A 24,242-nucleotide genomic window follows, 5' to 3' on the forward strand; every position below is an offset into this window, starting at 1 on the left:
TACATGAAAGTGTAGCAGAGAAAGAGTGGGGGTCCTTGTATTTGCCTAAGGATCGTGAATGCGCATGCTAGGTAAGTGAGCAATAGTTCTCAGCTTGTGGGTTCGAAGAGAACGACACATATAACTTCCTAGTTGCTAAGTTAAATCAAACTCCGAAGTCGTGCTGTACTAGCTAGAAAGCCTGAAAGCATTTGCCCAAGGTAAGGATCCTCGTAGATTTCATATCGTCATGGATAGGCCCATAAGTCCAACCTTGAAGTGAATGATCCGGCAAAGCGATATATGCGCTTTGGTGTCGATACTTCCAGGCTGAAGAAACACTTCAAGTGGATTTCATCCAGTATGTTTCTCGAATTGAGAAAGAAGTAGAGCCTGACGCATATAGCACTCTAGTATAAAGGTGTGCAGCGATCCCGAAGTAGACGCCTTGTTAGGTGTCTGTCTTCTGTCCTTTTGCAGTTCAACAGTCTACAAGATATGCTAAATCCTTTCCGAATGGAATGTGGCGGGAAGTGACGGTTCTTGTCAACAAATAATGTAGTTGAGGAGTAGAATAAATTTTTTCCAATGCTTGTAGATTATTGGAGCTGTTTCGCCAGGAAATTCACCGCCGGACAATCCTTACCAGCAGATTCACGGACTCGATTCGTAGCTTGAAATGCGCCATGGAGATTACCATTATTTAAACATTGCTTTTGATATTGACGTCATCACCCACGGATCGAGTTTAAAAATTCCACTTCTCCATATGTCCATCTCATGCACATGGATTTGACATGTAGGTGCGGGAAGTTAATCATGTATGTGTGCTTCGCAAAGTCCGCAGAAAATCGGTGTGTAAAGGGGCTTTATAACTCTATTCTCAAACGGTTCCGAGATGCCAGCTACAGCCCAAGCTTGGCATGTGAGGGGAAGCTCCCAACACAAGAGCACGGAAGCAACAGAATGATTTTAATTGATAATTCAACCGGTAGAAGAGGGGTAAGTCCGTGAGTCTAGGGATGAAGACTCTGACCTTGCAATGCGTTCCGATATGACGGATCAAGAAGGATCGTTGGTTGGGGAGATGTGGAGCTCCATAAGCCAACAAATGGCCATGGAGATGTTTGTTCATGATGAATGTTGGAACTTTCGTTGGTGAATCCCTTACTTGTGTTCTTGTGCTGTATTACATAATCATGATACATTATGCGAACTTTTCTTCTCCAACAGCTTGCTCTTACACACGATCACCAACTTCGACAACGTCTATTCTGCAGCTTAACTTGGGCTTCAAATAATTCGGAACTATGATGCATTGCACAATGCGATGTTCAATTTTTGTTTTCTCATCAGTCATTGTTTTACGTGTCATCCTGATCGCGTTTTCTCAATCACCCAACAGACTTAGTTTCGCAAACACAGTCTTTGCCAGCAGTACCTGCGCAGCACGCGCAGACACACTCACAACATTCACTTCAGGCTGAATATTAGATTTCGTACCTGGTGTAGTGTGCGAGTGACCACTACACTGGGCTTTACATTCACCAGTGGTTGGCTGCGCGGAAATGACTTGATCTCCCGTTCATCTCTTCGTCCCTCTCTTGCGGGGCCGATCTGCTTTAACTTCGGAATACGCAAATTACTAAGAATTTGTACTTCCAATTGAAAGCAGTAAGAAGTACTGTCAAATCTTCAACTCTACAATTCTCCTCCGTCGAGCTGTTGTTGGATGAAGTTAACGATGTTTAATTACACATCATGTACGACAATCAATCATCTTGATCAATTAATTTACGCATGCTTCGGTCAAGCGACCACATTGTAGTTTATCTCCGAGTACATGAATACACAAGTAACCTCACGCGGAGATTGTCATTTTTTCAACAATTCTCAACCCCAGCTATTGCCCCATACCCCACAAGTAGCGGGTAGTGAATTTAAGGCTCGGCAGATGTCCCGAATCCCGAGTTTCAGCTTTATTGTTCAATTATTTTCGCCATATTTGTGCTAACCACTAAGAAGCCTCGGTAAGCAAAGGCAGTTGATATAGATCCTAGCAACATTGCGGATCATTTCCTTTATAAATGATAGACTTCCTGAATCATGAACTTGCTTGCTCCACATCAGTTGGCGCACATTTTAGCCTCCCAAGCAAACTTGTGCAGCTCATGAAAGCCACGTTCTAATGATCCCGCGATCTTGTTAGATAGACGGTGACTGCATTACAACGTATGTTAGTGGTATGCAAAGCCCTATATCTGTTTAACTTCACGTAATTGTGTTCATTATTGATCTAGGTTGTTTATTATTTGGTATTGATTAATAATATACATGCATCCTTATAAATCTTTTTGACGTTGTTCTGGCTCATCATCTTGCGTGATTCGCGAATCAACCCTTGCCACAGGCCTTCGCTAGTTAAGATTTAGCGCAATACTAGGGTCAAGGAATATGTTTTGCATCCCGCATACGCGCTGGGATGCGATCAGGATCTCACCAAGGGCTTGGTCGCAATATGATCACGGATAATACAATATTTTGCACCAATATGAATTTGGGTTCAATCTCTTTCGCCTTGTGATGAGAAGCCAAGGGAGATGTTTCCACATAGTGCTTCTTTCATAAGTTCGGGCCTTTTTGACAATGCTCAACGACACCCATGTTATAACGTGAGCTAGACCCCCAAGTGAATCTACTTAAATTACATATGGCACGCATGTCCCTTCTTAGCGTTGTGAATATACATTCATCTCATGTTGTCGTCTATTTCAGTTTGACACCGCTCCTTTGATCTATCGTCCGCACAACCTTCAACCCCTCATCGGGGCATATCATTCACATGTTCTTGGAACCCCCCCCCTTTAAAAGCATCATTCACATATTCTTGCAACCCTCATGTAAAATTATCATTCATTTCCTTGTTAATACCCCTTCTTTGAGACCCTACTAGCCTCCTGCTTGCTTCTACAAAGAGCCCTTTCTTCCCCCTCACCATCTCCTTTACAATCACATACTCCATAGTTTTTTCAATCTTCCTTCATCCATACAACTAGTTTTTCTCCTAAGCCTCCCTCTGCATTGAAATACTTTCAAGTAATAATTATTCTCTGAGGAGCACCATCATGAAGACTTCTCTTTTTGCAGCAGTGTTAGGCACTGCTGTTAATTTTGTCTCTGGATCTACCTTTAGTCCAGTTAGACCTCCGGCAATACCTCTAGCTGGTATGTATTACAGTCTTTTTATCCTGGTAATGTTCTAACTTCAAGCAGTCAAATCACCATACATGAATACATGGTTGGAGTCCGGAAGTGTTGGTGCCAGTGGAGGTATTCTACCAGGTTATTGGCCGTAAGTTCTCTTTCGGTTGGTATAAAAACCCGAACTAACATCTGTGCAGTCGTTTCTGGGCGTAAGTTAAAATTCTTGGAAAACCCAAAGGAGTTTGTTTTTTAATGAAGTGAATAGCGGACCTCAACCTGATGGCTCGGTTGCTGGAAGTGCTGGCTCCGTAACAGCTTGGGCTGGCCTCATCAAAGTGTAAGTGCTTCCAGACTTTTTGTGATCCATTCATGGTAGAATTTTGTCCTGTTGTTGAACAAAAAGGATCTTATTAAAACTTCTGTAGGGACGGCACAACTTACACTTGGATGGGGGCTGCGGGGGTCAATGGAGTTGTACCACCAAGTGTTACTCAAGACCATATGGAGTATACTTCATCCAGGTCCACATTTTTAATGACTGTGGCCGGAAAAGTTTCAATGAATGTGACTTTTCTATCCCCACTCACACCAGATGATATTCGACGACAATCAGTTATTGGTACATATCTTTATGTTTCCGTAAAATCATTGGATGGTGCTTCTCATGCTGTTGAGTTGTATTGTGATACATCTGCTGGTAAGTTTATTCTCAGCTGGGATAAAGAAAATTGCTCATAGTAAGACAGAATGGACATCTATCCACAATACTGATGCCGTTCAATGGAAGTGAGTTTTTTACATCTCGGCTTCATTTTCGGAGTTCTTCATACTAACTCCTATACAGTTACACCGTCAACAATGGCATTGGTACCCACAGAAGTTGGAGACAAAATCAGAGTGAATTCAACGCAGATTATGCAGATGATCAAGCTCATTGGGGATACTGGCTTTGGTCCACCAAAGCTGTCAATGGAATGTCATTCCAATCAGGACAGGATGTTGTCGTTCGTGGAAATTTCCTTAATAATGGTTCTCTTCCGAACACCCAAGATACAGCCTACAGGACTATTCAGGATGCCTGGCCAGTATTCGCATTTGCCAATAATCTTGGAAACGTTGGAAGTACTCCAGTTGAAACCCTTTACACAATTGTTCATGCTCAGAAAAATGCGATCCTCTTCCTTGGAGATGGTGGATTGAGACCTGTTCCATCTTTATGGACGAGCTATTGGAACTCGGATCTATCTTTGGTATTTAAATAATCCATTTCCTCCTTAACCATGCTAATTCTTTTAGGTATCCGATTTCTATAATGACTGGGTCAACAAATGGGGTGTCTGGGATCATAAATTTGCCGTTGATTCTCTTGCGGCCGGTGGTCAAGACTACTTAACCATTACATCCCTTTCGGCTCGTCAAGCTTTCGGAGCTGTTCAACTTTGCGGGACTCCAGATAAACCATACTACTTTCTTAAAGAAATCAGCTCCGATGGTAATACTCAAACCGTTGATGTCATCTTCCCCGCCATGCCTATCTTTTTATACTCAAACCCTGTTCTTCTGAAGTATATGCTTGATCCTCTGTTTGAGAACCAAGAAGCCGGTCACTTCCCTCAACAATATTCCATTCATGACTTAGGTGCTAATTATCCCCGTGCCGTTGGACACCCAACTGGAGATGGAGGTATTTTTCTTCTAGGATGTTAATATATACACGCTAACCATAGCTAGAACCAATGCCTCTTGAAGAATGTGGAAATATGATTATCATGACTCTCGCCTACTCTCAACATACTTCCGACACAGCATACCTGACTCAACATTACCCATTGCTCAAGCAATGGACTAGTTTCCTCGTCGCGGAAGCTCTTATTCCAGCAAATCAACTCTCCACCGATGATTTCCAAGGTACACTCGCAAATCAAACTAATCTTGCTCTTAAGGGCATCATTGCTATTGAAGCCATGTCGCGGATTGCAAATCTCACTGGAAACTCCGCTGATGCATTAAACTATACAAATATTGCACACGATTACCTCACGAAGTGGGAAACACTTGCCATTGTCCCAGCAACTGCATCCGTTCCAGCACATACCAAACTAGCGTATCAAGATTCAACTGGACATGGTCTTCTGTACAACCTTTACGCAGATACGCTTTTGAAACTCGACTTTGTCCCAAAACGCATCTATGACATGCAGAGCGAATATTATCCAACCATTGCCAATGCTTATGGTGTTCAACTTGACTCCAGAAATGTTTGCACGAAATGTAAGTCTCCATTTAAATATCTTCCCATTGAACACTGCAGCTAATAACGATATTTCCTTACAGCCGACTGGGAAATGTGGGCAGCAGCTATCGCGTCTCCCTCTACAAAATCCATGTTCATCTCCAAGCTCGCAACATGGATTGGCGTAACCCCAACTGACCGCGCCTTCACCGATCTTTACAATACTCAAACTGCAGAGTAAGTTCTCACCAATATTCACTACTCCTCTCAAGCACAACATATTGACACAATCACAGTTGGTGGTCTGGCCCCTTCATCGCTCGTCCAGTCGTTGGTGGCCATTTCGCTCTTCTAGCTATTGATGGTTCGCCATCTACTCTCCCCAAGAGAGAAATTGATTGCGAAGCCAGATGTAGTCTTACCTGTGACGCAAAATGTAACACAGAAGATGGAAGCGTGGCAGTCAAATTCAAGGCATAGATGACAGGAAAACCCACTATGATGCAGATGCATGGGGTGACGGCGGTATAGTGCTTAATTATGGGGTTTTGGTGATACTTTTATTTGCGTTTGGTGTTTCGCGGGATTTTTTTGATACCTACCTCTTTACCTTACCGTACGTATCTCTTTGTGAAAGATTTTAAACTCCACTCATCTTTGATTCTATTTATTTCTGTCTTCTCATCGAGCTCGAGGCGAAATCAATTGAATGGAATATAGAGAGAGGTATTGGGTTACTGGCTTCAGATGTACATAATTTTTAAGTAATTAATGGCATACATTTTTCAATCACGACATTACATTATATTGCATTGCATTGCATTGCAGTGCGTTGCAAACTTTTCCTTTATAGGTTACATTTCAATGAATGTTGCGTCTACATGGTCACACTAACTCAACCGTTTTTTATTTTCTCCTTCGTGTAAGGTTATCTATCGTGAGGGGTACTATGAAATAGTATAAGAAAAAAAAAAAAAAAAGAAATAAAATTAATATAATGATTTAGTATCAAATGAATGAATCAATGAATCATTTGATATCACAACTGAGTCAAACATAAACATAAACAGAACTCATGATATGATATGGTTAACGAGTAAGGTTATGTCACATGTCATGTGTCATATGACCAATGACGTTAGAGTTTGTCGGTACACTGAATTTGAAATGGTACTATTAGTTGGGTATTCTAACTTGATTTGATTGGACTTGAGTCGGTGTTAATCTCAGAATGAGAAATGTGAGTTATTATAAGATTACATTTGGCCTTGTGGATTATTACTGCTATTTTAGTAAGATTACTTGATTGCAATGACGTTATGATGGGATAGATATATAAAATCGTCCAGATAAGATTAATGATATCGAAAGAAGTTGCAATTATTAAGATGAAGAAAACTAGTTGTGGTATTTAATATTCTATTCTATAAATTTCTGTAGGTTTTATATGCAAATTTTGAAATAATACTCTACTTGTAAATTCTCAAAATCATACTCTAATTTACTCTTGATCATCGAAACTCTCTCGCTCACACTCAAGGCTCACCCTACCTACCAATCCTTGCCACACAATTACACTTCCTCATCAAAATCCTTCCTCAACAACAAGTCCCCATTCAAAATCCTACCCATATGCGTATCATTGAAACTCTGCCCCTTCCGTCTCAACGCAAAAACCTTTCGTAAAAACCCCACCGGACTTTCCACAAACGGACATACCTCCTCCATTATGGGATCAAAAGCCGCACGACTAGAAACCGGAACAAAATTATCACATGCAATCTCGATATCACCTTCAGGTGAATAATGACAAAGTCCAAGAAATTGACAGAGACAAATATATTCATCGAAGCTGCGAAGATATAGTTGTCCTGCGAAAAGATTGAGCTGCGTGATTGATGATGGGATGGTCCATGATGATGATATTGGCGGAATGGTGTGGATATCTAGGTTTTCGAATGATCGTAGAGAGAGACTTAGACGTGGAGAGTAAATGCTCAGGGTGACGTTTTTATATTCTTCAATAAAGGGACGTAGTTTTTGAACTTCGAAAGGACTGAAAACCACGCAACAAGTTTCATTTTTCTGCTTAAATGTTACAATCCAGTGAACAGGGCGTAAGAAAAAATCCTTTTCGTCGAATTTGGACATTTCAACAGTTTTTGCATAGTCTGATGTGATCCAGAGATTTTCGGGCCATTTGCAATCATCCAAAAGTTTCTTCGCGGAAGTATATCTGAACAGATCAAAAGCAGGGATGAAGCCACGGTCAGCGGTATTCCTAAGCCTCATGGTACCTGTCATAACTAATTTTTCAACGTCAGGGTGTAAATGATGTGCACTAGCGAGAACATGAGGAGCATGCTCTGGCTGTACCTCATTTTCCCTTTCTGGCTGTAACTCACGCTCTTGTTCCTCGTGAAAGCTGGCACCTGCAAAAGAGGTTGAGTTGAAGTCGATACATTTCTGCCGAATATCTGCGAGCTCCTTGTTATATCGCTTTCCTGTGTTGGGTATTCTTCTACCCAGCCAATGCTCGTCTGCTTCCTCTTTCCCAAGCCCGTATCTCTCTTCCAAAGTTTGTGATTCCGGTTCTTGTATAGACTCGGGAATGATACCGGGATTTTCACTTAATATCGCAAGTCGTTCATAATGACGCTTTCCTTGAATGGCCCAAGGGACAACACATTTTCGAATGTGATCTAATGTGTTTTTGATACACCACAAAAGTACATCCCTGACTTCGATTTCATGAGACACAGTCCTCTTTGCACATTCTAAAATCTTTCGTCGTATATCTATCGGCGCACAGAATACTACGGATTGGCCCTTTCCCAACTTTCTCATTCTCATACATGCTATAAGATTGTCAGTGAGATTCCCAGCTATAGCTTCAAATAATAACTTACCTTGTGCAAGTCTATCCTTATTTAAATCCGGGCCAAGTGTGACGAGGGCACGATAATCGACTGGTAATTTTAGATCCGTCCCTCTCGTGTGAGCTTCGTCAAGATAGATGACACATCTGTCCATCTGCTTGGCAAACGATGAGACAGAGAGTGACTCCATTGCACCATCACGGTTCAGAACACAAAGTTCATCTGAAGGATCAAAAAACACCGCGCCTTGTACTTCAGTTGCTGGAAGTTGTGACAACCATCGACTTGCAACTTCCTCATTCCGTAGTTCCAACACCTGTGCACCCACATCGAGGATAACTCTAACTGCAGGTTTCGACGTAATTGCCAATTTGATAAGAACTTCTGCACTGAATTCTTCGTCCGTGATGGTAGAATCGAATTGATTTTCAGGACGCAACAAGCATGCGAGAACCTCCGCATTCGTTGAAAGTTGTTCCAGCAGATCTCGCTGCTGTATAGAGAGCGGCAGAATATATTTGCTGTCATTGGTTCCGCTGAAACCAGTAACTGGATGTTTTTTAGTGCGGGCAATGTCCCATCCCGATGAAGAAAGCTTCTTCGGAAATTCCTTCATTTGCTTGGGAAAAACCAGATGGTTAAGATAAAAATCCGTCATTTCTTTGGAACGACGCAAATGCAAATAAATATTTTCATGCCATTGGTGAAAGTCGCTGAGATTGACCCCATTTAAGTGCTTGAATCTCTCTTTAACATCGGAGCAATTCTTCATCCACCTCTCGTATTCTCCATGGCTGTTGTCCGATTTCAAAAGCTCTCGGAAGCATTCCATTGCCTGACTTTCCGATAGCCCTTTATAGTAATAAGCAAGGCAAGTCATAATGATGGACGTTTCCGGGTGGCTGAACTCGGAGCGAGCTGCAGGAACATCTTTCCCGTGGTATGGGACTGACAGAGACGAACGCTTCAAATCCAGCCCAAAATTTACCCGCCATCTCTTCTGCGAAAAGACAAAGTGTAGAATCCCATGTGCAAAAAGACCTCTAAGAAGTAACAGACCCTTCTTGATGGGTTCAGTAGCAAATGCCGAATTCTGCAGGCCCTTTAAATCTTTTTCATTTACTTTCGGATCTGTGATAAACCGATAAAGAAGATCTCTGTCCCTTTTAGTGAAGTGGAAAAGAGATAATCCGGGAAGCCCTTGATCACAGATACATCGCGCCGTCCTCTTGAGAAGGATATCACTAGCTGTAGGCCGCAAAACTCGGAACCGCGCAAAGGAACCATTGCCAGGCAACTTTTCCAACTCGAGATCACGTTGATATTCCTGATCAAGATCTTGAACTTTGGAATTTAATATCTCCAATACTCGTTGAATCAAGATCCAACGGTCGGGAGCAAAGTCGATAGGCTTTTGCCGACCAACAGTATAAATCAATTCAAATCGCACGTTGAGTATTTCGTCACTCTCATCTAGGATATCCCGAGAATTTTGAAGCAGCCATTCTTGGGTATCATTGATAATCTTACCAGCTTTAGCATCTTTATCCCCGGAAAGCGCCATGTCGAGGCCCATCAATTCGAATGACAATAGATGCTCTGGCTGCACAAGAAGTACGCCACCACAATCCATGCAACTTTTGTATATTTTTCGCAGCTGCTTTGCCTCCTCAACACTTATTTGAAGTGCACGTGAGATAGGGAGGAAGAAGATGCGCCTATTAATCATACCACCAAGCTTTCTTACTAGCAGTTCCATCATCTGTTTAGATAATGCGCGAAGAACTACGACACGACAAAGCTTTTTCTTGTCTGCCAGCGCACATGCCACGATTGGAACAATGACTGAAGATTTACCAAGCCCCATGTTCAATTGCATTACTGAGTTTGCGCCTGATGATGGTTCAATCATTTCTTTGCTGATATTAGCCTGTTCCTGGCGTATCAAAATTCCATTTTCCAATTCAAGGAGCAGCCAATCCGGGTGTAAAATTGGATCCCAACCTTCGTGTCCCGGATTGCAGAGCTCTGTGTTGACTTCTGCTTGATTATCAGAACAAGCTACCATACGCTCCGCACGCTGTAAGGCGGTCATAGCGAGACCAAAACATACGATTGCACGTTTCCATTGCAATGAAAGCTCGATTGAGTGAGATTCCGCGATAAGAGAAAGAATGGTAATTTTGGACAGACGAGGCAGCATTGTCGTACTCTCAGTTGGCCCAAAAGCACTGACTGAAGACAGTAGTTGCTCTAAAATTCTGTGGTACATTCTTTGTACCAGTAGCCGACATTGGTTTAAATAAGTTGCAAGAATGTGGCTTGAGAAAGGAGCTAATTGAACACATGGCATTTGGCTCAAAGCATTGAGACTTTGTCGTAAATGATTGCAGTATTGTGCCTCAAAATTACCAGAAGTGGACTGAGAAAGCTCGAATAAGAGCTCTGATACCTTTCTATGATCATTCTCATTCCTAGAAAATTTGGATTTTGTTGTAAGTGATTTGAACTGAGATAATGGAATGATGTCAAAGAATAATGGCGGCGTGTTTTTCAAAAGGTTTTTGAGTGCAACATATGTTAATTTTGGGCTATAGCTGCTTTTGGGCTTCGTATAATCATTCCATGGTTTACTTGAGTGCTCAAGTAGACATATTGTATCAAGTACTATTTGTACTTGCTTAATGAACCTTCTGAACTCGTAATTTCGAAACCAAGCCGAAAAAAAAATCTGAGCAACTGCAGTCGCCTCGATGACATCTATGTATGCACAGAAGTTCGAATCTGTCGAAGTAATGAGCCTCTCCGTTGGCCATTGTGTAATAAGAGACCTAACTCCCGTTCGAATGGCGCGTTCTTGGCACTCATCGTACATCTGTCTCCGGCGAATGTTGGCTTGATATCCAGTCTCAGACTCGCGCCTAACAAGTTCGCTTGCCGGAGTGTCCGCGTAACTCCTAATTCTAGAAGCGACGGCATCGGCCACGCTGTGCTCATTTGGCTCGAAACCCTCTGAAAGAATAAAGTACTGATATTTCGGAATTTGTATCCGGCGAAAAGCGGGGTTAGTGGCAAATGCAAGAAGTGTGTGAACAAGCTCTTCATCTGCTTTTTGCGAGAAGACTATTGTTGACAAGAAAATCATGACCTTATACTTGTCCTGACTTTCGTTGCAGGCTGACAGCTTTTGATATATCGCGAACCAATGATCAGGCAGAAATTCCGAGGGTGCATCTAACCATTTTTCGTCATAACCAAGAATATCCACCGTGTCTGTAGAAGGCCCGATGATGCAACCGGGTAGCGATTCCATTATTCTTTGTAAATCCTTGGAAACTTTAAGATTCCGTGGCCAAGAATCAACCAGTGCTGCAATATTATGAATATCAGCTCGTCGTTTTGCTTCACGGTTCCCGTCACGAGAGCTGTATTCTTTATCCTGGTTGGCAGTAAACTTCTCTGCTCCAAAACCATCCACACGATAGACGGCATTTCTAATTGCGGCCATATCAATCAAGCCAGCGTCACTGCGGCTATCTGGTTCTGGAATCTCTGTTTGCCTAATCAGCTCATCCTGAAACGGTATCAAAGATTTTGCATATGCAAAAATGCTTTCGACCTTTGTGCTAAATCCTTCATGTTGAGAAAGTGTCGGTAATGCTGACCATGAAGCATTTTGCATGGACTGTTTATGTTTTGGATAGTAAACCAGTTTTAGAGACAAGTCCCTCAATTTGAGAAGCAATTCTATCTCGCTAGAGGAAAGAGTATAGAATGACAATACAGCCGCAGAAGACAACCCTTCTAGGGCTTCTTCTGTACCAGTCCTTCCAGTAAGAGTATCAGGAAGAACGTCGGAGGTTAACGCGTGCAGGTACAGCCTGAATAGGCGAGCCCTGAGGCTCCCATTATCAATCAGCCGACCAAGTTGAGCATCGATTTTGTAGTCATGATAAGTACAGTAACTATTAGATTCTATGCTGATGTTCACCCTGACATGGCCATTATGCGGTGTAAAGAGAATTTCTCCATCGGGAATGATGATGATTCGCTTTGATTTGTCATTGCTGCATAGCACAAGTTTATTGACCAAGCCAGTGAAAGTGCCAATAGTTTGATTTTCGTCCACGAACATTCCACGAAATTGTTTCGACTCCAATTTTGAGCTCCCCAGGATTTGGTAGAAGTCAAGGTTAAAGCGTGAAAGGCGTATCTCCAATCTCTCATCGCATCGATTGTGTATCATGGTAATATGTTTCAAATCCTCCAATGGTTGTAAGATATCCGATATTGCAATAGCTGATGGACTCCGAATATCGATGACCGTCATCAATCCATTGGACAAATAGAATTGTTGCTTCGGAGAGACTGTAATCTGCCACCCGTTCTTCGGAGAAATCCAAGGCTCTTTGATTGGTCTCAATTGCACCACTCCAGATATGTCATTGCGCATGAAAATGTAGTTCTCTATGAAAGGATTCGTGAAATCGTTTGTTAAGGCAGATTTAGGAATAACTTCAAAACATTCGTCCTTTCTGCGAGTTCGTACAATTAATTCGTTGCCTATCATGTTGAAGTGAACCTAAAGTTGTGAGCATTTATTTGAGATATATTCAGTGGTATAATGTATCTGGATAATCATACCTCTTGGTTGCACACGGCTTTCCTAGTCTCAAAATTCATACCGGGCATAGTCGATGGAATGACATCCAACATTTTCTGTATAAAAAGGTTAGTCCAACAAATAGCTCGGTGATCAAGTTAAATTCATGAAATCATTACTAACCTGTCCAAAGAGCCGCTTATATGTGTCGTGAGCCTCGTAGTTGCGAGGTAGACGAGCTAGAGGGAATCCATTGATGAGTAACTCCCCAGTCAAAACGTTGAATTCAACAGAGACAGACACTTGACAATCAGTCTCTGCTGTTTTTGTTCTCAGCCATCGTTCGTTTGGAGTTTCAAGCGCTGTCCAGTCGATCCCCGCTTCGTAACTTGACCAGAGCAATTGAATAGCTATGTTGATCCCTTTCGCCTCACAGACAATAATATCGCGCAAAATTCGCTCGGCACGATGAGCTATCCTATCAAAGCGCCTCAAGCACATCTGAGTAACAATTCTAAGACGAGCGGCAGATGCAGGGCACCTATCCTGAACTGTAATCATACTTTCGACGAAAATTGCCTGGGTTTCGACGGACTTTAGCATGATTTCCAGATGGTGCATGTCAACGTCAAAAGTGCCGTTACACGTCAATGCCAAATCAAGGGCAAGAATTTCGATCGATTCGAGTTCAGTTTCTTCTTGGCAATTATGGAGAGTGTTGATAACATCTCTGGTCCACGCGATGGTAATAAACTGAATACGTAGAAGTAGTTGAAGACAGCGTTCTTGGACAATCTCATGAGAAGAGACGCTAAGCAGTCGAGTGGTAAGCATTGCGACGATTCGAAGGGCTCCTCCACCTTGCCAATTAGACTCCACGCTCGAAACTATTTTATCCAATGCCATTAAGAGATGGGTTCCAAAATCTACATCATCAAGATCTCGGTGTGAATCTCGAACTTGCTGTAAACAAACCGCAGAACCCGCCTGCCAAGCAGTCTGCGCAAGTAGTTGAAACATTTCCCCGCGGTTGAAGTCCAATACTCGGGATTCAACTTCACGCAAAATGTTCATCCATTGGAGATGGCATCCAGATCTAAGAGATGCTATCTGGTAATATTCGTGTAAGGTCAGTGTACTGGGACAATCTATTTGTCTAGCAAGAACACGGTTGGTAGTATGCTCTGTGCTTTCCAAAAAGCCTTGTAAATTTGCGAGCGCTGGAGTGAACTGTATGGTGCATAATCTTCGAATATCGAGACGTGATAAAAAACTGGCTTTGATTTCGGCTTGCGAAAATTCACGATGATCTATAACCTGGAAATTCAGCCCACTGGGCGTCAAAATGTTTTCTGTTGTAGCTAAAAAGATATTCCTTTCTTTATAATGAGAAACAATGAATGGTTTAGTCTGAGAGCCAAGTCGAATCCTTCCGTGGCTATTTTGGACATAACGTTTCAAGGCACTTTTTTCAAAATAATAGAATGTGACATTCCCTTCTCCTTTCGACATTGGCGAAAATATATCGACCAGAAGACTGTAAGTTCTATCACGCCAAGTTGAAATGATCTTCGGCACGTTAAGTTCGAACACTATCGATTTTATCTCTGATTCAGACGTCGGGAGGGGCCACTCATGTACGGCGACTGTGACTTGTTGGGCACGTGCTTTAGCAAGGCATTTTTGGCAATTTTTAAACTTATGACCCATTTCTCTACGGCGATTTGCTCCTTTACCGCGAGTGATCTCCCTTAGATCGCAGACAGATAATTTATCGGCTTCTTTCCAAGCCTCGAAAGCCCGGAGTTTGGTTTCCAGCTCTGCCCTTTTTTCGTTGCGTTCAGCTACGGCGTCAGCTATAATTTTATCCCGTAGGCGCCGGTGCTGAGTTGACTGATCAAAATAACGGACGGAAAAACTATTCGAGGTATTGATCTTCGAGAAAATACACGGCATATTCGCGAGTGAAGCAGCATTCCTATCAGTAATATATTTCTCAATGGATGCTAATCTCTTCATTTGCGGCTTTGTCGGCAATAGAAGGGGTGCGAATAAATCCGGAGTGAATCCGCATCGATAGTTCTTAAGCAGAGGTTCCTGAGATGTTGCACATTTGTCTAATGCAATCCACAAATCTAACAACGTTAACAACTTTATGGATTGATCTTCAGGAATATCCTTATAGACTTTGTCAGATGTCTCCTGATATATGGATATGAGATTTGCCAAAGCATTGAACTCGAGTTCAGATGTTTGGTACCACATTAGCCAAGTAGGAAGATGGTCCGTCACCCAAATTTCTATGTCTGCCAGGAACAAACGGCCATCTTTATTTTTTAAGCTTAAACCGGTAGACAAACTATCAGTAGTTGGGGTATCAACAATTGAAATTTCCATGCTCGTTTGAACCATCCGCATAGAACATTGAGGTGCAAGGGATTTGTGTTTCAGTGTAGATTGGTCTCTCCTTGAAAAATTGGTAATATAAGGTCCCAGGAACTGTATGCTGAGCTCTGTGTCTTGTTCTGGTCTCAGGACAGAAATGTCGGGACGCAATGGTGTTGAAAGCACGGGAATACTCTTTTTCAAGTAGGATGACGAATGCAATAACACTTGATGGACTTGAGATCGTAGCTCAGAGTCAATAACTGAGTCGAGTTTGAGTAAACGCCTCTGTATCTTCATCGACATGATAAACACAATTTCTCTAGACTTGGGAACCTGCAGTGAGCGTTTCAAAATCTGACACATGAAAAAGATCATGAAAGATTTATATTGGAGATGAGATGTTTTATTGCCCTTTCCTTCCATGAGGCCAATTTGTAGACAGACTCGGAGAAAAAGGTAGTGAGGTGAGCGTCGCCATGGTTCTAGACAATCTTTCCATTGGACTACGTCACGAGTACGTTTTTGAATACGCTGAACAACAACACGGCGCCCGACAGCGTGCAAACATTCAGTCAGCATACTGGTAACGAGTGTCGGGTCAATGGTGTCTCTAATTTCAGGTTCAGCGGTGCCTTGTTTAGTTGTATGCGGGTGAACAATGATGGGTGTCTCTCGCACTAAACTTTCGATACAATGAAGGAGTACTTCCTTGAATGCTCGTTCTTTAACACGACTTTGAGGAACGGCCACTGCTGGACCTGGAAAGTATCTTCGTAGTCGCCCAGTCGTTGTCATTAGGTCCTCATTCTTTGGCGATAACTCGAAAGTCTCAAAGGAGTATTCGGCTGAAAATCGCCGGATAATTATGCCAGCAGTCTGCTTTTCAATGTGCATAGCACAAATATCTGTAAGTCGTTAGTAAAGTAGATCCAATGTAGGGAGACATTTCACCTTGAGTTTTCATTGTTTCGAGGTTTTTGATCACTTTTGAAGTCGGCGTATTAGTGTCATCTTCTCCAGCTAACATGCCATTTACCATCTCGATGACCCGCTTGAATTGTGAATTTTGGTGAGATGAAAAAGCATCGTGGAAGTTCTGAAGTTCTTCTCGAAGAATTTGAGTTAAGACTGCATCGTGCTCTGTTCGGCCATCTTCCTGGTTGGGTAATTTTGGAGGGAGAAAAACATGATGGAAGATGTATTTCAAAGAGGATTTGGAAGCCATGTTGCAATCGAGTCTCCTGGAGATCATTTGAATGAGGAGTTAGAGAAAATCTCTTGGGAGATGCTGAAGAGGAGATTGCTTTCTTAATTGCTTTGGTTCTGAAACATGCACTACTATTTCCCTCTGATGAAATCACTGTCCTCCAGAACCTACGAGATGCTTCAAGCCCGACCTTTTAAAGAAGCAAGCATGATAAAACATGCAAATCCTTATCCAAAGATATCCTTGAAAATCTTTTGTTAAGACGGACGCTGCACGTTTCCGTTATTGTTTTGCTCAAGAATGAATCATGAATTTCAGTTTTGCGTTTATTATCGGGTATATAATACCTCACTTGAGTGATGATCCAGGTAGATAGCTCCCATACGATTGTGGGATACCACAGGTAGCTAGGAAAAAGAGGTTTGGAAAGTTGTTTGTTTGTGAAGGAGGAAAGACAAACGCACACAAATCCCCAGTAAGCAAGTAAGCATTAAAATTGAAAAAGAAAATACCCTCACCACCCCTATATTGTGCCATTGGAGAATAAATTGAGGAGATACCTATTTCATCTAAAATACCTGCATATTACCGTTTCTCTTACGCGCCAGGCAGAAGTCTAGACAAGGATACTTTTGAAGGCTTTTAAGTGGTTAAATTTCAAGCCCAACCTTCACATCACCGGTCCTTTCAGATAAGAGGCTCTACTGGGGAGAAGTGGGCTTCCCGTCATGACCAAAATGCTTTTTGATTGGTCACCAGTGAGAAGTGACTTGGCTACACGAATACCCATCACCAAGTTTTATTCCCGAAATCAAACAACGGGAAAGCCTTGTAATACTTGTATGATAAAGATATTATAAATGACATGGGATAAACAGAACGATTCGTTCCTCTGCGTTGAGGGTAGCATTTGAGGTTTGCTTGGGGTGAAGTTGCATTAGTGTGGTGTCATGCACCAGTCTTAATTAGGATTAGAGCAAAATCGACGCGCGGGCCAGCATAGAATATGTCATCAACATCCATCTCATTCAATAACTCAATTCAGATCTGACAAACAAACAAAAGATTTCTCGGGCACGTATGGTCATGGAATACTTGGGTGTATCCCAACTCGTTTTGCAAATCCGCTGTTTTCATACTAACCTAAAGATTCCGCAAAACGGAATCAATCAGCTAACCTTATGTGAGGAAAGAACAAAAGCGCAAACATGGCAGCTACAGCTCGACCATAAGCCCTTGTTGCGAATACTATCGACAGAAATTTGGGCCTTTCAATAAATAAAACTCACAATTGGTCGCTGAAAAGAAGTGTTTGCATGGTAGTATCGCTTGCCTTTGATGTCGGATCACGATGCCAATGGTTGGAAGATTTGGAGCCTCTATGGTTCCTCAACCTTCGGAGATATTAGACAACTATTGTTAAAAGGATGAGACGCCAAACTAATTTATTATATTGAAGAAACGGAGACTACACATGAAAATTGCTGGGCTGGAATGTTTTTTTGCAGGTAAAATTCCGTTGGGTTCACGCGACGTGATGGCAGGGAGATTCATACTTGTTCATATCATACGCTTTTATGGTATTGTATGATTAGATATTACCCTCCGAGACGTAAAATTGAGAGCGCCTTGGGTACAAAAATATACGATAGATTTTTGGAACTCAATAAATGTTCCTATTGCATTCGACGGCAGATTGCATTTGCTCAAGGTAAATACCAATGGCCAACACATTCGTCGGGGCGAGCAGACGTCAAATGGCTTGGCACCAGGTAAGGTCTCATATTCCAAGCCCCAACATTCTTCACATCCGTTGATATGTACGCCAAATTTTACAAGTATAAGTCTTTCTCATGCTCTCGTTCCTTTCTTCTACATACACGCGTCTCGTCTGATTTACAACTAACGGCACTATTTTCAATATGAAGACTGCAAGCTCGTTGATTCTTCTGGCCTTCGCCAGAGGTATCTGGGGGGATTGTACCAATGACCAATGTGCCGAAGCTATTACATCAATTGGCGAAATCAACGTCGGTCTCCAAATCCGTTCACTAGATTGTGCTAGATTTCTAGCGACGACTGTCACGCCTAATGCTTCGTTCGTCAAACCCTAACCCCATTCATCTTCTTTGCTAATTGAGGTAGGATTGCTTTGATCACCACAAGTGCTAATATGGAAAATTATCCATATCCTCCTGCCACAAGGACGAACGGACCCGGCCCAATCCCCACTTACGCATCAGCATGTACCGATGCCGGCGCCTACTCATCTGCCTGTACGTGTGCATCCGTCACAGCATCTACAGTAGTCGCTCCAACTCCAACTACATATCTCTACGATAAACTACCTCTCTGTGCCAACCCAGCCACATGTGCACAAGGATACAGTAATGCTGCTTGTGGAAATGGTGCTGGTATCTGTATTCCTGGCGGTGGAGATGATGGTGCTGGATTCTGTGTCGCTGCAGGCGTTTGTGGTGACAACTGCGTTAATAATTCCGATTGTGCCAGTGGGATTTGTTTGAGAGATGCGTGCTGCGGGAACTCTTGTTATAATCCAACTGTCCAACTTGTCACCACATGGGCTCCTTCTCGTAAGCTCACCAAGAAAGACCTTGGTAATATGGCTTCAATTTTTGAGAAGCTGAACCAATTGAAAGGGAAGGTGCTGAATTCTGGGAAGGAGTTGAACTCGGGAAACATGTTCAACTCGGGAAATATGTTCAACTCGGGGAAAAATTCCGGCTCCTCGAAGAACAAAATCTTGGGTACTTATCTTCCCGAAAACCATCAACCCACAAGCTTCTTCAAAGGAAAACATTGGTATTAAGATGGAATCGTGTGGATTGTTCGGATTGTTGTGATGTTGAAAAAGTATTAGATCGGACACGGTGGGAGTTGTTTATGGATCATGGTCTCTTTCAGTCGAATTTATATGGAAATTTCAGGTTGCTTGGTCTATCGGTTTCCATTTAGGTACTTCACATATATCAATGCGTCGTTTATTATCTTCTATTACCAGACTTTTTAAATCTATAGTACCAGAAAATACGAAATATATTTGTTTGCACGCATTGAAGTAAATCCTAATCTCGAGTTCCTAAGTGAAGACAATAGTATCACCATCAGAATGACATGATGAGTTATCCTAGTCTCAGCCTACCACGTCGTACGTACGTCAGTACCCTGTAAACATCGAGCAAAGGACTGCCATGCCGCGAAGCACATTGCCGAAATAGTAACTGCAACCAGTGCTTACTCAACTTAAGTATCCGAAAAGTTCCCGAGCTTGGGGGCGGAAATCAAGATACAAATATCGTGACACGCACAGCACAGCACATCAGATCTTACTCCCTTATCTATCTCTTTCCAAGCCAAAGCCATACTAAGCAAACAAATCCCCACCAAACTCCCACATCCTTCCATTCTTCCCGAATAAAAAAAAATAATGACAACCTTCATGAATTTCCTCTCCTCTCCCCTCTCCCCAACCATCAACCACTCCGTCCCCTATATCCTCACAAACTGGACACTTTCATACCTCATCCTCGCCCCTCGTCACTGGAAACAATATTACGGCTTCGATCACAATGAGTCTCCGCGTTATGATATTGAACAATATGGAGAACGAATGGTTTTAGAGGGGAAACTTACAAGGAGGCAATTGGATCGTGTGAAGAGGGTGCAGAGTGCGCAGAGTAATAGTATTGAGCATTTTGGGGTTTTTGTTGGATGTATTGTAAGATCTTGAGTTTACTTTTCTTATCTATTTGTTTGTATCCTTTTGTTGTGTTTATTTATCGATTTTCTTTTTTTTTGGAGCGGTGAAGGTGTAAGGATGGATAATGCATATGATGAATGGATCTAATAGAAATATATACATAGCTCCTAGCTCAACAAGCAGGTTTACCAGTTCAAATTATTAATAAATTTGGATTTTATTATAATTTGGCGAGGATAGGTTATGGATTTGCGTATACGTTTTTGGAGACGAGAAATTTGAGTGTGTTGAGGTCGGCGTTTTGGTGGTGGGGTAATGTTAGTTGTATTGGGATTTTGTTGGAGGCAGGTTGGGCGCTTAATGAGGGGGTGTGAGGCGGGTGAGAAAGAGGGAAGGGGGTGGTGGTTAGAGTGAGGGGGGAAGGAGTGATGGGATGGGATGGGATGGGATGTGAGGGTGGGTTGGTTTGAGGAATTTGAAATGTGGAATGTAGAATGGGGTAAGGGGTTTGATAGATGAGTATAGAAAAAAAAGGGGATGGGTAAAATCTGAGATGGCTGTGGTATGGGATGGGAAGTGAGGATTCATGCGAGTAGACGTGTGAGTCGTGTTAATTATTGCATATATATCTAGAAGTTCCTAAATAGAATAATCTCCACTCCTTATATCTCTAGCGCTCTGTGTACGATTGACCAAGAAGATGACCAAGAAGCAATACTCAATTCTTCCTACCATTGTATTAACAAAGCAGAATAACCTAAATATATAATATCAAAAAAGAGATAGAAAGATTGAGTAATTACTTAATTTTTCATCTGTTTCCAAACACGAAGTTGGGATTTAAGCACCTCTCATCATCTAAAACTTAAATTCTGCATTCAAAGTTTTGTTGCACATCTGATCTCTATAAGTGCCTTATTTCAACAATGCAAAACAAATCCACAGAGTAATTATGCAGAAATTCTTTGGTACAACATTGCCAGTGAAAGTGGCTTGTGGCTTCATCTATTAGAGACTAGCGCTTTCTTATCAACCTTCTCGGTCTGGGAACTTCATTGTCGCACTACGACATAACCTATGTTCTCACGAAATCGTTAAATTGCTTCACCACGGATGAGAGATGCAGAGCAATTACCTAGGAGGTCAATGGAATTATATTATTATCTCGCCAAAACCATCTGTTAATGAGGCAATTATTATGGTGAATAATGTACAAACTGCTCGCGGAGCTAACTATAAGTTTACAGGAATCATCTCACTCTCATAACTTCCTCTGTCCACCTTTTAGTGTGGAAATTTCTCAGGAATTGTATGAACCAATTCCTCTCGATGCCTTCTTGATCCACTTCTCAACGACCTTGAAATATTCGACATTATTCTTCTCCAGAAATCCGAAATGAGCATTGCCATGAACGCCGGCATCAGCCATCTTGATCCAATCGGCTTTTACTCCAACTTGGTTGAGATAATTGATTACACAATGCTCATACGTAATGTGAGGAGAGGCTTCACCGGTGAATGCGACATATGGGACCTTGGCTATATTGGGGAGAGTATGGATGGTGTAGTTTTGGGCGGTACTACTTTGTTGTATGCACGATCTTCTCTCCGGGGTGTCTTCACCAACCGTCTCGGTAATGAGCTCGGTGGAACTGGAAATAGGAGGATCATAATTGAGATTGGCAACGGTCAAACCAAATGGACGAGCAACTGTTCTTCCGACAGAAGATGTTTGGTTCCCGGTATATGATTCGAAGGGAATATTTCCTGGTTCGAGATTCACATTACCAAGCACCAAATATGGACATTCATCTGAAATCACAATTGGATGAATTGCGCCGATAGAATGAGAGATCAGGAATGAGGGACCAATGAGCTGAAGAAGTTCACAACCAGCTGCGCGCATGGATATTTCTTGTCGAGTGTTGTTGTTGGTCAAAGGCATAAATCCACTTTCGAAAGCATCAAATATAGGATCTCCACGAAGTCCAGTCCCGGGCCATTGAGTATGCAGTTGACTTTGCGGGTAGGAGTTTGCGATTTGTGGGGCAGTGAAACCAACCTATGGAAATCGTAAGCGTCATTCATGGTAGCACCAATGAAAGATAGAACAAGAATAGTACCTCACTAATATTTGCAGTTGATCCAATTCTCAAAGGATACCCTACTAAATCTTCTTGAGTTCCACGTCCTACACTTGTCTGATCGACGATGTATACTTGATATCCATGATCCAAGAACATCGATGCAAATCCTTTACGATTGTCAGGTGTATTGAGCCATGTCTAGACCTGGTCAGTCGATGCTAGTTTTTTTGGAATTGAGAAATGTGACTTACCGCGCCAGACACTCCTCCACCATGAAATAAGACCAAAGGATAAGGCTTTTTGATACCCCTATGAGGCGTCAATTTCTCAACATACATTTGATCATATGTCAACAATCCAATGGCAGCATTTACATAACGCCCCCCAACCCAGAAGACATCGCGTTTGTAGGACGACTCCTTCGATTCACATTGAGGCTTGATTCCATTGATCCCGGTACAATCCAGCTCATCTGAATAATGAGCTGAAGAGACCGTTGCAAGGCCAATAATCACTGACCAAAGGAAAAACATCTCGAGAACGGAAAGAGTGGGTGAGATGAAAATCGATTGTGAACCCAAAAGAAAAGACAGATTTTCAAGAAAGGTTCACGCCACTGCATGGTAAATTAAATGACAAGAAACCGACTGAAGTCTAATTTCGCCCCGCACTTGTGTCTACAGAGTATGTAATCTTACCAAATTTGCTGCATTGCTAGGCCCCATTGTTATCGGATATTGTGGATCTGGTTGATCATGTCCCATTTCGAAAAACCCACAGGTTAACCCACCTTTGAGAGGCGGAGAAAATTGTGTTACCTACATGTGCGATTAAGGGGAAATCATGATATCAGGTGAAAAAAGTGCCTGGCGAATGCTAGCCAGATGCTAGAAATTTGTGTGTAAGGATTATGCTTCGAGAAACTGCCACTTTGACCATCATATGCCCAAGCTCATTTCTGGAAGCTTTCTGAGAATTCGCTCGAAGCCGTTGAGATAACTGAAAAAGCAAGTGCTTTGGGGCTTTTTTATCAAAGGCAAGGTCCTGCTATATATCTCAGTGTTCGTAACTCAGATGAAGCACCAAGATATATATAAATAAATGTCAAACTTCAATACCTCGAAATCTGGGCAGACGAAACAGACTCTGTATGAAAAGAAGCTTACAACAGGACTAAAATGTTAGTGGCTTGGTTGAGCCCCGGAGAAGAACGAGACCAATGAATTAGTATGGAAGTTCTGGACGGATTTGTAAATCATGTCGGGACTTGCTAGTAGTAATCCCGAGGCAATACTCATCCATGACGTTTTCCCAAGGATACCCATGGTGTCGAGAAGTCTGGCTCGGTTGCACAATTAGTTCATTGTTCAAGGCGAGGTGAATAATTCATACGGGAGAATTATTTAGAGAAGCAATAAACTAGCTGTCTCCTTCCCGATTTGAAAGGATCTTCCTTAGAGTTGGTGCAAAAGCCAAGCGAGAGATAGCTAGCCCCAAGTTTCAAGAAATGGGATTGATAAAGTAGCAACTGTATTTCTTGCGCGTACATGTGAGCAACTTGTTAGTGTAGGTGTCTGGAAATGACTTAAAGCTCGCTTCCACTTCGAACAAAATGGATAATTCCACTAGGTCAAACGATGTCATTTCAATCATTCAAAGGCCCTTACTGAGGCTTAGTCGTTGGAGATAGCTAGTTTATTGCTTCTGATAATGACTACCAGTATTTTTTTATGAAAAAATTTGATAAAAGCTTCAACCTTGGGTGCTAAATCGTATGATGGTAATACATCGTTCGCAGCATGTTCCCACCCAGATTTCTCGGATCAACAAATTGCTTCAAGGTTATGAAAGCAATTGTGGATTAAAATCTACTTTAGTCGTGAATCATGGATTTTCGTATCCATAGATCGCACGAGTTTCTGGGTCGCTTTCCCATAAAAG

At 42.1% G+C, this 24,242-nt stretch overlaps 9 protein-coding genes across 9 annotated transcripts; 4 read left to right on the forward strand and 5 right to left on the reverse strand.

Moving 5' to 3' along the window:
* Positions 1-333: 333 nt before the first annotated feature.
* SS1G_08887 (predicted protein) lies at positions 334-679 on the reverse strand (the record flags this gene model as incomplete). Its single annotated transcript, XM_001590073.1, has 2 exons — positions 334-468; positions 626-679. The coding sequence occupies 2 exons, from the start codon at positions 677-679 to the stop codon at positions 334-336; spliced, it is 189 nt and encodes a 62-aa protein (XP_001590123.1).
* A 316-nt stretch (positions 680-995) lies between these two features.
* Positions 996-1,187, reverse strand: SS1G_08888 (predicted protein; the record flags this gene model as incomplete). Its single annotated transcript, XM_001590074.1, has 1 exon — positions 996-1,187. One exon carries the CDS (start codon positions 1,185-1,187, stop codon positions 996-998), a length of 192 nt encoding a protein of 63 aa, XP_001590124.1.
* A 1,917-nt stretch (positions 1,188-3,104) lies between these two features.
* On the forward strand, positions 3,105-5,896 carry SS1G_08889 (hypothetical protein; the record flags this gene model as incomplete). Its single annotated transcript, XM_001590075.1, has 10 exons — positions 3,105-3,204; positions 3,253-3,331; positions 3,449-3,520; positions 3,609-3,880; positions 3,930-3,969; positions 4,028-4,433; positions 4,480-4,867; positions 4,915-5,454; positions 5,518-5,653; positions 5,713-5,896. 10 exons carry the CDS (start codon positions 3,105-3,107, stop codon positions 5,894-5,896), a joined length of 2,217 nt encoding a protein of 738 aa, XP_001590125.1.
* A 1,092-nt stretch (positions 5,897-6,988) lies between these two features.
* SS1G_08890 (hypothetical protein) lies at positions 6,989-13,804 on the reverse strand (the record flags this gene model as incomplete). Its single annotated transcript, XM_001590076.1, has 4 exons — positions 6,989-8,274; positions 8,326-12,877; positions 12,940-13,014; positions 13,082-13,804. The coding sequence occupies 4 exons, from the start codon at positions 13,802-13,804 to the stop codon at positions 6,989-6,991; spliced, it is 6,636 nt and encodes a 2,211-aa protein (XP_001590126.1).
* A 1,735-nt stretch (positions 13,805-15,539) lies between these two features.
* On the reverse strand, positions 15,540-16,511 carry SS1G_08891 (hypothetical protein; the record flags this gene model as incomplete). Its single annotated transcript, XM_001590077.1, has 3 exons — positions 15,540-15,571; positions 15,868-16,191; positions 16,238-16,511. 3 exons carry the CDS (start codon positions 16,509-16,511, stop codon positions 15,540-15,542), a joined length of 630 nt encoding a protein of 209 aa, XP_001590127.1.
* A 1,904-nt stretch (positions 16,512-18,415) lies between these two features.
* On the forward strand, positions 18,416-19,323 carry SS1G_08892 (predicted protein; the record flags this gene model as incomplete). The annotated part of the gene is made up of 2 exons (XM_001590078.1): positions 18,416-18,591; positions 18,639-19,323. 2 exons carry the CDS (start codon positions 18,416-18,418, stop codon positions 19,321-19,323), a joined length of 861 nt encoding a protein of 286 aa, XP_001590128.1.
* A 618-nt stretch (positions 19,324-19,941) lies between these two features.
* On the forward strand, positions 19,942-20,588 carry SS1G_08893 (hypothetical protein; the record flags this gene model as incomplete). Its single annotated transcript, XM_001590079.1, has 2 exons — positions 19,942-20,232; positions 20,379-20,588. 2 exons carry the CDS (start codon positions 19,942-19,944, stop codon positions 20,586-20,588), a joined length of 501 nt encoding a protein of 166 aa, XP_001590129.1.
* Positions 20,589-21,514: 926 nt separating this feature from the next.
* SS1G_08894 (hypothetical protein) lies at positions 21,515-22,834 on the reverse strand (the record flags this gene model as incomplete). The annotated part of the gene is made up of 3 exons (XM_001590080.1): positions 21,515-22,276; positions 22,338-22,499; positions 22,553-22,834. The coding sequence occupies 3 exons, from the start codon at positions 22,832-22,834 to the stop codon at positions 21,515-21,517; spliced, it is 1,206 nt and encodes a 401-aa protein (XP_001590130.1).
* A 1,079-nt stretch (positions 22,835-23,913) lies between these two features.
* SS1G_08895 (predicted protein) lies at positions 23,914-24,149 on the forward strand (the record flags this gene model as incomplete). Its single annotated transcript, XM_001590081.1, has 2 exons — positions 23,914-23,977; positions 24,052-24,149. The coding sequence occupies 2 exons, from the start codon at positions 23,914-23,916 to the stop codon at positions 24,147-24,149; spliced, it is 162 nt and encodes a 53-aa protein (XP_001590131.1).
* Positions 24,150-24,242: the final 93 nt, after the last annotated feature.

The sequence above is a fragment of the Sclerotinia sclerotiorum genome, genomic scaffold (genome assembly GCF_000146945.2).
Source record: "Sclerotinia sclerotiorum 1980 UF-70 scaffold_12 genomic scaffold, whole genome shotgun sequence".
Classification (NCBI taxonomy): Eukaryota; Fungi; Ascomycota; class Leotiomycetes; order Helotiales; family Sclerotiniaceae; genus Sclerotinia; species Sclerotinia sclerotiorum.